Source organism: Myxine glutinosa, chromosome 12, assembly GCF_964187855.1.
Source record: "Myxine glutinosa chromosome 12, kmMyxGlut1.1, whole genome shotgun sequence".
NCBI lineage: Eukaryota > Metazoa > Chordata > Myxini > Myxiniformes > Myxinidae > Myxine > Myxine glutinosa.
In genome coordinates, this window is record NC_136272.1 from 30,493,607 (window position 1) to 30,508,607 (window position 15,001).

Consider the following 15,001-nt stretch of genomic DNA (forward strand, 5'->3'; position numbering starts at 1 on the left):
GATCACCAGTAGCATTTAAAGGTCCTCCGTCGCGTGTGCTTAGTGGCGCTCCGACCAACAGCCTGGAAACGAACACAAACAGCACTTCCACCATGAGACTTTAATTGAGGCTTTCAAAAAAAATAAAGCCTGATTTGTAAAATCAATCATGCGTTATTACAATTGGTGACCATGCCCCCAGCAGCATGTTATGTTATAGTTGAGTGGCAAATAGACCACATGGGTTAAGTGCAAGCCTACAAGTCTGTATAGTGTGCTCGCCTCTTTTTCCGTTTGTCCTTTTCCATTCATCCTTTGCTCTCCCTTTTTTCTCATGTGCAACACCTCCACAAAAAATTCTCACCTCTACTAGCTTCTATTATCACACAAAAACAACACATCTGAAACCCTCCTCCTGCTGTGCATAGTGAAACAGATAGATTCCCACCATCACGATTACCGCAAGTTCTGTTAACAAGCAAAAAAAAAAAAAAAAGCATTGACGACCAAATTAATGCAATGTCTTCTGCATTGCTACAACACAGCCAGAGGCCAACAATTTTCAGTTCGGAAATAGAAGATGAAAAATAAATCAGTTCTTCAAGCCGAGCATCACTGTGACGTCACCACCAGCTGAGCTCCATTGCGACATGTACTGGGTTCTTGCAGCGTTATTACCTCCGCCATGGAAGGTGCACCGACTTTATGTTTTCACCCCTGTTTGATGGATTTGGATGAAACTTGGCAGACAGGTTGGGTGTGTGACAAGAACGAATCGATTGGATTTTGGTGAAGATCCGGATCCAGATCATAGAATTTTCCAAATGATTCTTCACCATTGAAAAATAGGGCCAACAAATGAGATATCAAAAAGTTGTGAACAAGTTGTAACAAAACTTGGAAGATAAGTTGGGTAGTTGACAAGAACAAGCCAAATCTATTTTGGTTCTGGTCCAGATGCACATCCGGCCGATGAGAGATACAAAATGTAAAATGTTCATCCTGGTGGAGGTATGTGCTCTACCGAGTGTCGTTCTGGTGTTTTTAAGCCATAAGAGACAGATTCATTTTGCCAGAGAGTAGTAGCAGCACAGCTGTGACCATGTGATCCTCACTGGGGATCATCAGCACAACGTAGTGCCCCCTACCAGGAATGAATGTCCTTTTGGACTATAGGTGGTGCAACCCTTAATCCATGTGAAGGAATATCTCAGATCAAGTCTCATCAATGGTGATAACCACACATCACCCACTATGCGGAAGCATTGCCTTTTGCATTACGATAGTACGGCCAGAGCTATAATTTGTGGTTGGGATATTAAAGATCTAAACGTCAGTTCTCCAACCTGAACATTACAGTAACATACATCACCACCAATAAACCCACCATTATGGCTTTTAAAAACACTGTAGGTACAAAATAGGGGTTGCAGTGGAGCTCACTGTTGGTAGTCCTGCAGGAAAGAAAACAGCGTCTGGAATTCTGCAGGAAGGATGCGGCACCATTCTTTCACGAGAAAGTCAATCAACTCTCAACTATTTGATGAAGGTGAAAAACGCTGTCTCGGGTGTTGTTCCAGAACATTTCATAAATGGTCGATTGGGTTCAGGTCCTATAACTGAGAAGGCCATGACATGTGGATAACATCAGTGTTATGATCATCAAAACATTGGGTGACTACACGTCTTCTGTGGATGAGGGTATTGTTATCATGGAAGACTGGCAGTAAAGAAATGGTACAACATGTGGTGAAGATGATCACTCAGTATTGATTGGCATTCATCAAGTATCGATTCGCATTGACTTTGCCTTCTAACGGAATGACTGCACCCAAACCAGGCCAGGAAAATGTGCCCTACATCATTATAGAACCACCAGAACCCTTCACTGTTGGAAGCATGCACTCAGGGTTGTAGAGTTCTTTAGCTTGGCGTGACACGTGCACTCATCTGTTTGTCGAGAACATGGTGAGGGATGATTCATCTGACCATATCACGTTTCTCCACTGTTCGGTATTCCGTTGCCTGTGCTCTTTGCACCAATGAACTCACAAGCATGCATTGCCAGGTGTGATGAGTGGTTTGTGCACTGTAACCCGACTATGGTATCCTGCTGTGTGGAGTTCTCGGCGTACCGTTTCTTGATGAAACTGGCTGCTTGTGCCCCAGGTTGAAATTTACAGTCAATTGATCTGCAGTTGCTTGCCTGTTTTGCCTTGCACTTCAAATTAATAAACGGATATCACGATCCTGGAGTATGCGCTTCCACCGACTGTTGCCCCTTGCTGATGATGTCTTTCCCTCAGTGTTCCATGCCGACATCACCTTAGACACCATTGCTCATGAAACATCAGCAAGTGGAGCTATCTTTGTCACTGAAGCTCCTGCCAAACGCAACTCGACAATCACCCCTCTTTCAAAAGCCCTGGTGTTGGGCCAGCGGCTAGGGTACCGGCTTAGGATCCTAGGATCCTGGGTTCGAATCCCGGTCGATCGCTGAATTAACGCCAGGGGGGTGACTCAGCCTGTCATCCTTCCGAGGTCAGCTAATTGAGTACCAGTTCACTGGTAATTCCCTGTTTGTCGTAAAAGGCGACAAACAGGGTTGGCGGCAGGAAGGGCATCCGGCCGTAAAACATTGCTTCAAAAAGGGGACCAAAAAAACAACAACAACCATGGTGCCCGAAAAAGGCCAACCCCCGCTTTGCGGGGGAAAATGGTCTCTAAAGGTGGTTTATAACCCGACTATGGTATCCTGCTGTGTGGAGTTCTCGGCGTACCGGTTTTTGATGAAACTGGCTGCTTGTGCCCCAGGTTGAAATTTACAGTCAATTGATCTGCAGTTGCTTGCCTGCTTTGCCTTGCACTTCAAATTAATAAACGGATATCACGATCCTGGAGTATGCGCTTCCACCGACTGTTGCCCCTTGCTGATGATGTCTTTCCCTCAGTGTTCCATGCCGACATCACCTTAGACACCATTGCTCATGAAACATCAGCAAGTGGAGGTATCTTTGTCACTGAAGCTCCTGCCAAACGCAACTCAACAATCACCCCTCTTTCAAAATCACTGTGGTCTCCTGTTGCAGCCATGCCAGCCATAAATATAGGCAACCAGGCCTGTGCAGCATCTTTATACATGACCCTAAGCATGCTGGGATGTTATTTGCTTAATTAACACACATGGAAGCCGTTGCTTTCAATAAACCTGGTGTTCCTCATTTACCCAGTTATTTCCTTAATTTTGTCCACTACCTGTTTGGTATGTACATACAGTATATATATATATATAATCGGGAGATTAAATCAGACGCGGACGTAGCTTCAGGACGTCGATCTTTAATTTTCGACAAGCTTTCGACCAACAAAGGTCTTCTTCTTAGTCGTCCCCAAGTTCAACTTAGAGCCAAGGGTGTACTTACTTTTTCCACATGCGAAATTTGCATTTATGTTTATTTAAATTATACAATGGACTACAAAATGTAAATGTTTCATGATATTTGTTATATTATATTATAGCGGTTCCCGCTGAATATACACAATCGCCTTGCACCTGCCAGGACGCGGCCAGGGCGCGATCGCCGTGCCGGGCTCATCCGGACGGGCCCAGACGCGCCTCTCCTGGGCATGCCCGGACTCGCTGTTCCCGGGCACGCCCGAACCTCCCGGTCACGCCCAGTCTCGTCTTTCCCGGGCATGCCCGCTCGCGCCTTTCCAGGGCTCGCCCAGAGCGCCCGGGCACGCCCAGCCTCGACTTGCCAGGCCGCGTCCAGAACGCCCGGGCATGTCCAGACTCGCCTTTCCAGGGCTCGCCCAGAGCATCCGGGCATGCCCGCTCTCGCCTTTCCAGGGCTCGCCCAGAGCGCTCGGGCACGCCCAGCCTCGACTTGCCAGGCCGCGTCCAGGACGCCCGGGCATGTCCAGACTCGCCTTTCCAGGACTCGCCCTTGACACCCGGGCATGCCCGGTCTCGGTTTTCCCGGGCAAACGCCCCGGCATAAATGTGTATATATATTGCTGCCCGATAAACGGGCTTAGGAGAATACCTGAGCTGTTTTGTTTCAATAAAGCAACTCGGACGAATTCCGTCTTTGGTCGCGTCAATTCTTTCGACTCGCGTTGGAGCGCAGCTCCTTCAATATCACCTTTATCTATCAATGTTAGATATGTGAAAGAAGAACAGAAACATAAACCTCTCCTCTTTCCCAAGTAAATACAAGACCTATTTTTCCAAACGCTAACTCTTGATAAGTTTTCTTTTTATCTTTATCACTAATGTTGTTGGATGTTCATTTATTAATTAGTTTATATTTATTATATAATTTTTCCAATTATTTGTTGAAGAACTTCATGAAGCTGATGTTTTCGCGGTCCTCCCTTTCCCTCGCGGTCCCCCTGTGCTGTCTTTCCCTCGTGGTCCCCCTGTGCTGTCTTTCCCTCGTGGTCCCCCTGTGCTGTCTTTCCCTCGTGGTCCCCCTGTGCTGTCTTTCCCTCATGGTCCCCCTGTGCTGTCTTTCCCTCGTGGTCCCCCTGTACTGTCTTTCCCTCCTGGTCCCCCTGTGCTGTCTTTCCCTCGTGGTCCCCCTGTGCTGTCTTTCCCTCGTGGTCCCCCTGTACTGTCTTTCCCTCACGGTCCCCCTGTGCTGTCTTTCCCTCGCGGTCCCCCTGTGCTGTCTTTCCCTCATGGTCCCCCTGTACTGTCTTTCCCTCGTGGTCCCCCTGTGCTGTCTTTCCCTCGTGGTCCCCCTGTACTGTCTTTCCCTCGTGGTCCCCCTGTGCTGTCTTTCCCTCGTGGTCCCCCTGTGCTGTCTTTCCCTCGTGGTCCCCCTGTACTGTCTTTCCCTCGCGGTCCCCCTGTACTGTCTTTCCCTCGTGGTCCCCCTGTGCTGTCTTTCCCTCGCGGTCCCCCTGTACTGTCTTTCCCTCGTGGTCCCCCTGTACTGTCTTTCCCTCGCGGTCCCCCTGTACTGTCTTTCCCTCGTGGTCCCCCTGTGCTGTCTTTCCCTCGCGGTCCCCCTGTCCTGTCTTTCCCTCGCCGTCCCCCTGTGCTGTCTTTCCTTCGCGGTCCCCCTGTACTGTCTTTCCCTCGTGGTCCCCCTGTACTGTCTTTCCCTCGCGGTCCCCCTGTACTGTCTTTCCCTCACGGTCCCCCTGTACTGTCTTTCCCTCGCGGTCCCCTGTGCTGTCTTTCCCTCGCGGTCCCCCTGTGCTGTCTTTCCCTCGCGGTCCCCCTGTACTGTCTTTCCCTCGTGGTCCCCCTGTGCTGTCTTTCCCTCGTGGTTGTCAGCTCTTTCACGAGCTTCGATTCAGTATACAAAAAAAAAAAAAAAAAATGTTGTTGAAATGAAGATCAAATAGCTGTATGTTGAAATACGTTGAAAAAGTCAAAACTTTACATGGGGTGTACTTACTTTTTCACGTGACTGTATATATTTCTTTGCACAGAGACCAGGAGAAATGGACAATAATACTTTGATTATTCACCTTAATGAAAAATGTAAAATATTTTTGTGATAAATTATTTTATTGGATTGAAAGGTTTGCAATCTGTACTTGTTGTACGATTATTCAATTTAGTCATGAGGCCGTTATAAATAAGTGTGTAGTAATTAAATTGTCTTTGTAAAGGGGTGTGGGAGAGGGGGGCTTTGAGGGTGAGGGTGATGCAAGTAAACTGCACTTCCCCCATCTACCCTTACAAAGTGCCCTTGATATAAAGATTGCTTTGAATACATTCATTTTCATATCTGGAGTTGAGCATCCTGATGATACAACCTAAAATGCATCCATTTGTTCATCAACCTGGAAAATACCTTGAACATGTGATGCGGCCTGTCCAAAAATCTCCTGGTACCCCATTGGGGATATAATCCTGAAGCTCACACGGTACCGGTTCCTCAGCCAATCAAAAGCAGTGTAAACAACGGAAATGAGTGAGTTGGCCTACTCCAAGCCAATTGCAGCCACATAACGGCAAAACCTGCAATCTCCCAGCTGCTTCCTTCTTGCAAACAACAATGGTGGGTGGAACCGGATGAGAGCTAGAAACCAAATATGAACCCAAGTCCCAAGAGGTCTTCAGATATCGTCTTCAAAGGAAAGAAATGTCCCACAGTTTCTCCCGCCATCAACAGGTTGAGAGGCCACACCGACGGGTTCAAGTCACAAGGGGTCACGATTATTCGCCCATGCCGTTGCATTCCTACAGGACTAATGGCACCCTGGAGAAATAGGCCCAGGTGACGACAACACCGTTGTCTTGTGAATGCCTCACCCCGTCCGCACCTCAGCATTCCGAAAGTTGTCTTAACTTGCAGAACGCACGACCACAAAACTCCAACAGATTTAAAACTATGCGGTTGCGACTTCAACTGCGGAGGAAACCTCGAGCCTTCAAACGAACATTTTACAACACACTAAACTGTGAGACTAATACAACAATAAACAAATCCAAATTATTGATTCAAGTACCTTTCCCACCTTCAGTAAAGAGAGAAAAGGTTTAAAAAAAAGTTTCGTTGCACAAATAAAAACAATTTGATCAGCAACAATAATAAAGTAGTCGAGGCGCATGGAAAACAGAAGAGCAGATGGCAGGCAACAGGTGCACATAAATGTTGGGATTAGGCAGATAAAACAGTCAGCACCGATGGTAGAGTCAGCTTGCCGTATCACTGAGCAATGGTCTCCATAGTTTTTATCAATCTAAAGCCAAAAGCTCCTTTTCCTGTGGAAAGCTTCACTGCATATAAATCTGATGTCTCATCACCTTGTCTGGAAATTGGGTCGACGAAACTATGGAGCACAAGGAGTCACAAATTGAGAATTCTGACTGCGGCCCCAATTGCTCCCACCTGCTTGTCGGGACCGGCCGGGGAAGTTTTTGTCCAATGTCTTTCACGAACCGGCTGGTGAGGCCCGACATTCGACCGAAAGAGATTTGGACAGAAATTTGTAATTTGCTCAGGGTGTTGGTACGCAGCACATGGCTTTTGAAACAGTTGTTGCAAGGTCGTGGCAATGCAATCCACCTGATGCAGGCGATGTTCCTGTAAGTTATAACAGGAATTTGTTGAGGGTGTTGGAAATAACTTGGCCTATACATACTCTTCATGAAAGACACCGTGGGATCTTTAACGCCCACTGGTTAATAATAGCAGATGGGATACCGGGCATAACGTCCATCAGAGGGACGGTGCACTCTGCGATTTAACACCCTGACTGTGAAGCACCGATCCGATAGTTTATAGTCAGGTCGGGAATCAAACTCAGACTACACCGCTCAGAAATAACTTCTCTACCTCGACACCGTCTTGTAAAAGGAAAGGCAGAGCAACTATCGGGGATGCCTCTTCATGGTGGTTGTACCCCCCAACACAAGTTGGGAGCCAAATCTTCCCCGCTGCCCGGATTCGTCAGGCCAGCATGGTCATAGCCAGAGTGCCGATTGGTCTCCATGGACCGGCCCTTTCCCTCGTCTCTCTCTCTCCAACTCTGTCGTGGTCCGGACTTCGTGAAGGTGGCGATACACCATCCTGGATGTGGGGATCTCTGGGTCTCTCCTGGAAGATCAATCGGCTGTCTTCGTGCTGCGGGCTTGTTCAAGAGAACTGTCTGGGGCTATACAACAACAACAACAACAACAACAACTAAAGGCAGACTTAGCTTTATGCTTATGAAATGAAAAATAAATAAACAAAGAACAATTTACTGTATATTCCACTGGTCTGAAATAATATGCAAGTAAAGGAAGAGTGTCCCAGTTATTCAAGATGAAAATACAGGAACCAAACGGTCTCTAAAAGATGGCGTGAAGCTAAGATTCAGATCAATTTGGCTCAGCCAATCCGATTAATCACAATCAGTCAAAACAGATTCCAGAGACACAGAAAGAATGCTGTTATACTGGAAAACAACGAGTTTATCAGATCATGGTTATCGATGCAAAATCAATACTATGGTGTGCAGTGTACCTGCAGGTGAGTGTATAGGGGAGGGTGGGGGGACATGGTCTCATGCTCTGGAATTTTGGAAACCAGGTTTCAGATAATGTTCACATTCCTTTACAGGTGGGTGGATGGCAGGAAGAGGAGAAAATGGTTATTCATTATTCGATCTCTGTGTGAAGTTTCCATCACCCTCTCTCCTCCAGCCACTAGGTTTGCGCATTACAGAAGAAACTTTGGAAGCAGGGGGGATTGTGGGTAAGTAAGAGGGTGGGGAGGGTGCTTGTAGGTGCTTGCCAATGACCACCTCTAAAGCTTAACAATGGCTTTCCTAGAATAGCTTTCCTGTTTCGCAGAACAAAAATCGAAATGGAGTACATCTTCCACTGGAAATAACCAGAGCAAATATATCAATGTCCAGGAAGATGTGAACATTCTTTGGGAAGAAATGAAAAATAATATATAAACGATTAAAGATTTTCTCGTTGTTCTTGAGTATCTCAAGGTTATGGTGGATGGGTTGAACGAGAGAGCAAAGAACCCTATAACAGATCCTACCCAAGCTAAACAACTACTCCCACCACAATCCTCCCCCACAACCTCTCTTTTTTCACGCCCTCCCAAATCCCATCATTCAATGGCCTGGAATTTCTCTGCTTTTGTGAAAGGCTGTGTATCTCACTCACAGGTGGATCAGTGCAGCCGATGTGACAATACGTCGCTTTACAATCCGCCAGAAATTATATAATTCTCCTACCAAGAGCTACCTCGATTTGCTTACGTTTGATTAATTATTCTTAGCCAAGTGGTTAGACCTTATTGGAGAATGAGCATCCTGTTTACAAAATCTTGTGAAATCAATTCAGCATTTTCATTCCTGCCATTTCCATTTTTTACCATGCAAGGACATTCTGGAGAAACTCCAGTTAAATTGCAAAAAAATAATTAAATACTTTGTTGGGCAGAAATTAAGATGAACTCCATCAGCAGTGATACCGTGTATTAGTCGACTTCAAGCAGGTGGTGCACCACCATCTCAGGTCATCCCCTATCATTACACCCATGATCATTTATACCCCTATGACCCTACCCAACCCAACCCTCATACTTGTATGGCTGGAAATGGAGCCTAGATGTATACACACTCGCGCTATGAGCTTTCAAGCCGAGGTTCAAATCTTGGCCTAGCTATAAACTGCCATCCTGGTGATGCACGTGCCGGGCGAAACACCAATGTGTATGCCATCCCACGAATGGCCATTGAACCCCTCTACCACATTTACTTGGTGGATCTTAAAGATCTCACAGTGTCATCCGTAAAGAGTAGGAGAGTTGTTTGAGGCACCTGAACAAATTCCAAATTTCTGAATTCTACCCTACAGTGGGCACTGCATCAGTGGCACAGATGTGCCCTCAGTAAATGATGCAACCCGCAGCCACGTGCTGCATATGAAATAAATAACAAGCCGAGGAAGCGGGTTACTAGGTTTCCTTCCCTCCTCCCGCTCTTATTTTCCTCTTTGTTCCTTCCCTTGCTTGTTCAGTCCACATGTGGTCCCACTACCCCACAGTCAGTGCATTGACTTTTCACCCTCCATCACTCCACCATTTCAAGAACTGAGGCCTTGGATAGAAAAAGGTCTTTCACAGATTGTCAAGCATAACACTTCTCTCTAATCAAATAATCACCATAAATCTAACCACAAATTAAAACCCACTTTATTCCTTCAATAGCTAAAAAGAACGTTCAGGTCATTACAAGAACATCTTCCTAAACCACAACACCCTGCAGCTGACAAAGAAAATGGGGGCCAAGTTCATTCCGACTGGTTGTATGTTTCACATTACTGTACATGGAACTTGTCAAGGTTCATGGAAGAGATACATCATATCTTTAGAAAGTGAAACTGTACTCACTTGGGAGGATAGATAATACTTATTAGTGGCTCCATGATTATATATATATATATTATATAAAATAGTCGAAAATATTTTTTGAAATTTATATATATATATATATTTCCTTTTAATGTAAAATTATATCACTGAATTTAAGGCTGCCCCTGTTACAATGCATTCTCAGAATAACTTGGCAAGATTACGGATACCATGACTCTTGAACCACAATCTGTGGATAAAAATGTTTCTCGTACACCAAGCAAAGCAAATGCCCTCATAACCTCAACCATTGTGGTGTTGCAAAATGTTTAAATTTGCACAACGCGTTCAGCGAATTCCATTGGGAATAGCGAGAAAACCTCAAACATTTGAAAGTTTACTCAAATAAACTTCACGCATCACTCCAGGTCTCGTCTTCGACATAACCACAGCGACATTGATACCAGCCAGCCTTGTGGTGTGACCAAGCATTAAACTGTCCAGATAGTCAGCTTCAACTTCATCACAAATTAAAATATATATATACACATTGGAGAAACGTTCCAATAAAGTCAGTCGGGCATTTTGTGGAACTTTGACCATCTCTCCACCTGGAGAAAAAAAAAATGCCTGAAAAGAAGAGGAACAAGGAGCTGGTACTCTAGGTCCCCCGCCCGGCATTTGGGTGGTATGAGGAATAGATTGTGTGAAAGCTATGGTGAAAGTGTTCAATGAAAGAAAGAAAATGAAAGCTAAATGTTCAATGTTTTTTGAAATATCGCGTACACAAGCCAAGTCACCAAGATAGTTGCCTTGGCAACATAATTCAGCCAATCACAGCCGTGATCTAATGAGGTCGTGATAATGTCATGAGGAATAAATATCTGCAACATGAAAGCAAAATGTTCAACGGTTTTTTAAACATCGCATACACACACGTACGTGGACGGATGATCGGTCGGTCGGATAGAGCTCATTTTAATGTCCCCAATCTCTGACCTTGTCGGAGGGGCGGGAGAAGAAATCTTTTGTATTTTGTGAGAGGTGTTTTCATACATATCAATGGAAAGTTTGACGTTCGAAAGACATCCAAGTTCCCTGCTGAGACTACAGCACTTTCAACAATTACCACAGCAGATGCAACGATGGATAGACTCGGTATTAAAATTGTGTTGCGTGTTAATACTTTACATCGTTTACAAGCGACAAATGGCATGCATTTTTTATAAAAAGGAAGAGTTCTGGTCATTCAACTCTTGCGAGTGCGAAACCTGACAGAGCAAACATTTCATTCAATAAAAAGGGAACAAAAACAAATCGCAGGAGAATATGCTTTGTTAGGTGACGAGAGGTGATGCCAGAAAGGACTCAGATTTAATGAATAAGGGCTACAGACAGCACCAACCTCCAATCTATTAAATAACACAATGTAACCATTGTTTAATTCATGATTAGTTTATGGTTATATCCCCTATCTGGTCATGATCTATACCTTGGGTGTGTGAAGTTTCCTAAAAAGCTGATAAAAGTCTATTGTTGGGTAAACTTTACGTGCAACGTTTACGTTCCTTTGAAGCATCTCATATAACAATTTAACCCTTTCGGTGAAAATAGTAGGAAAATAGGAGTTCCTATCCTAGGCTACATCAAATTAACATTGAAATCGATGAGAAAATCAAAAATAATTTCACTTTAGCTCTCCAAAAAAGGATTTACAAAAGACTAACATTTCTCCCTTGCCTACGCCTAAGGTTGACACATTCAGGTGATAGGGACTGAATTCCAATAAAGGTGGCATCGCATGTCCATCGCTCTGGACCATGCGCATGTCGCAGGCAGAGCTCAGCAGGTCTCCCAGCATGAAAATTAGGACACTGGGGGCAAAGCACCCCTTTGACCACTTTAACCAAAATTAGCAGTTTCTAAGTTTTTATACGAACTTATCAATAACTAGAGAGTTCATAGAACACAATACCCCACGTAGTGTTACTTAAATTTTAATAAAAGTGATTTTAACGATTGTTTAAAAAATCTGAAAGTTTAGTGCTGTTGAAGGAGTCCAGAAGGAGCGCTCCCAAATATAAGGCTCCACCCTTATACACCACCCCCATGAACCTTCATTGAAATTGAAGTACTGCAGAACTTGGAGGTTCTTGGAAGTATTATGACAGGTGATTTGTGTATTACAGTTTTCAAGTATATAATTAAATTTACATAAAATAAAGATTGTAAAAGTCGTATACATAAATTAATTCCGGATTTTATCACGCAGTGGAGTTATTCTCCTCATCTCCATCTCCACCATCTCCACCAACCTCATCTCCATCTCATCTGCTCCATCATTTGAACACCTGGCTTTTAAACTCTCTGGTCGCACGCAGTCAGTCATGGCTGTCGTCTACCGCCCTCCCAAACCACACCCATCATTCCTGTCTGACTTCTCCTACTTTCTGACCCAGCTATGTTCCCTCTCCCCCTCAATCCTCCTCCTTGGTGATTTCAATATCCACATTGACTCCACTGACTCCACAATAACCACTGACTTCACTGATTTACTCACCTGCTTTAACCTCACTCAACATGTCGACTTTCCTACCCATATCCGTGGTCACATTTTGGACCTTGTCTGCTCCACTGGATTAAATTTGCACCATCTCTCTGGTTCCGACCTCACCCTCTCTGACCACTTAGCCATCACTCTGACCATCAACATCCCCGCCCCAACACCAAGGCATTATCGCACTATCAACTTCCGTAAGCTAAACGCTCTTTCACCTACCTCATTCTCATACACCCTCTCTGAAAAAATGTCCACTTCTCCCTTCATTGACCTCCATACCCCTTCCGACCTCACTGACTACTACAACCACACTCTCTCCTCCTGCCTTGACCAGCTTGCGCCTGTAAAAACCAAAACAGTTTCTTTCACCCATTCTGCTCCCTGGTTTACCCCTGAACTCCGCCTGATGAAAACTCGTGCTCGCCAACTTGAAAGACTCCGCAATAAAACGGGTCTCACAGTTCACTCCCAAGCCTACAAGGACCACCTACAACACTACAAAGATGCCCTCTCCCACGCCCGCTCCGCCTACTACTCTCAAATTATCCACTCTGGCTCCGGAAACCCAAAAGCACTCTTCTCGACAATAAACAAACTCCTCCGCCCCCTGAACACCACCACCCAGTCATTCACAGTAGACAACTGCATCTCCTTCCTCTCTTTCTTCCAACGCAAAATTGACAACATCTACAACAGCTTGACCACCGCCGCACCCGCTCCCCCTCCAACCACCTGCCCCCCCTTGTCCTGCCATCCCCTGTCTCGGTTCTCCCCAATCTCCCCTACTGACCTCTCTGAACTCCTCATAGGAATGAAAACTGCCACCTGCACTCTTGACCCGATCCCCTCCAGCTTTGTCAAGGCCTCCCTCCCTGCTCTCTCTCCACTTATCATTGCAACAATAAACTCCTCCCTGTCTACAGGCATCGTCCCACCTTCCCTCAAAATTGCTGCTGTTACCCCCATTCTAAAAAAACCTGGTCTAAACCCTGACACCCTAAACAACTTCAGACCCAATCTCCAACCTACCCTTTCTGTCAAAAGTTTTGGAACGCGCTGTAGCCACTCAACTCAAACATCACCTCTCTGCCAATAACCTGTATGAAACATTCCAACCCGGATTCCGCTCCAACCACAGTACTGAAACTGCTCTCCTCAAAATCACCAACGACCTTCTCCTCTCCTCTGACGCTGGCAACCTCAACATTCTCGTCCTCCTCGACCTCAGTGCTGCCTTTGACACCATCGATCACACCATCCTCCTCACCCGACTTGAATCCACCTTTAACGTTACCGGCACTGCCCTCTCTTGGATTAAATCATACCTCTCTGACAGACGCCAGTTCATCTCCATCAATAACTGCAAATCCCCCACTGCTCCGCTCCCCCAAGGTGTCCCCCAAGGTTCAGTTCTTGGCCCCCTCCTCTTCATCCTTTACCCGTCCCCCCTCGGTCACTTAATCCGCCGTCATGGTCTCCAATTCCACTGCTTCGCCGATGACATCCAGCTTTTCATCTCCACCAAGTCAATCTCCACCGCCACCCACTCTATCCTGACAAACTGCATCACTGAAATAAAATCCTGGCTTCAAATCAACTTCCTCAAGCTTAACTGTGATAAATCTGAAATAATCATCATTGGCCCAAAAACGCTCACAAAATCAACCCATAACTTTGCCCTCAACATCGACGGTATCCCAGTATCCACCTCCCCTCACATCCGGAATCTTGGCGTTTTCTTTGACCAAACCCTTTCCTTCGACAAATACACTAAACAGATCACAAAGTCAGCCTTCTTTCACCTGAAAAACATTGCCCGTCTCCGCTCATCCCTCTCCTCCACGGCTGCAGAAACCCTCATCCACGCCTTCATCACCTCCCGTCTGGACTACTGCAATAGCCTCCTCTATGGTTCACCCTCAAAAATCACCAATAAACTCCAATACATTCAGAACTCCGCTGCCCGTCTACTCACCCATTCCCGGACCCGTGACCACATCACCCCCGTCCTTTACAAGCTTCACTGGCTCCCCATCCCCCAGAGAATCCAGTACAAAATCCTCATCTTGACATACAAAGCCCTCCATAACCTGGCCCCATCCTACCTGGCTGACCTCCTCTCCAGACACACTCCCACCCGCAACCTCCGCTCTGCTGGTACCAACCTCCTGACCCCCTCCATCCGGACCAAATTCAGATCCTGGGGGGACAGGGCCTTCTCCATCGCTGCTCCCACCCTCTGGAACTCACTACCTCACACCATCAGAGACTCCTCCTCACTCACCACATTCAAAACATCACTAAAGACCCACCTGTTAAACACTGCATTCAACATTCAACCCACAGCATTTAACCCCTGACTATCTCTTCTCCTTCTCCCTCCTTTTGCTTTAAATATTTCCCTATTGATTGTCTTTTTGCAATTGTTGTTTTCATGTATTGTTATGCATTATGTTTTCCACTCTGTCAAAGCGCCTTTGGGCTTCTGGAAAAGCGCTACACAAAATAAATGAATTATTATTATTATTATTATTATTATTATTATTCTATTAATATTCTATTACACCACCCTATCCTCCACATAACAACAACAACAACAACATGCATTTTAAGGCAATTTTCCCTGCTAGAGCGGGGG

General features: G+C 45.6%; 1 protein-coding gene across 1 annotated transcript in view; it reads right to left on the minus strand.

Annotated features, from left to right (window-relative positions):
* The window catches only part of LOC137415488 (integrin alpha-6), a 137,413-nt gene that overhangs the window by 100,523 nt on the left and 21,889 nt on the right, over window positions 1-15,001 (minus strand). Inside the window, exon 2 of the mRNA XM_078766677.1 lies at window positions 1-62. This exon is cut by the window's left edge and continues 63 nt beyond it. Coding sequence (XP_078622803.1) covers window positions 1-62 — 62 coding nt within the window. The remainder of the gene's footprint in view (window positions 63-15,001) is intronic.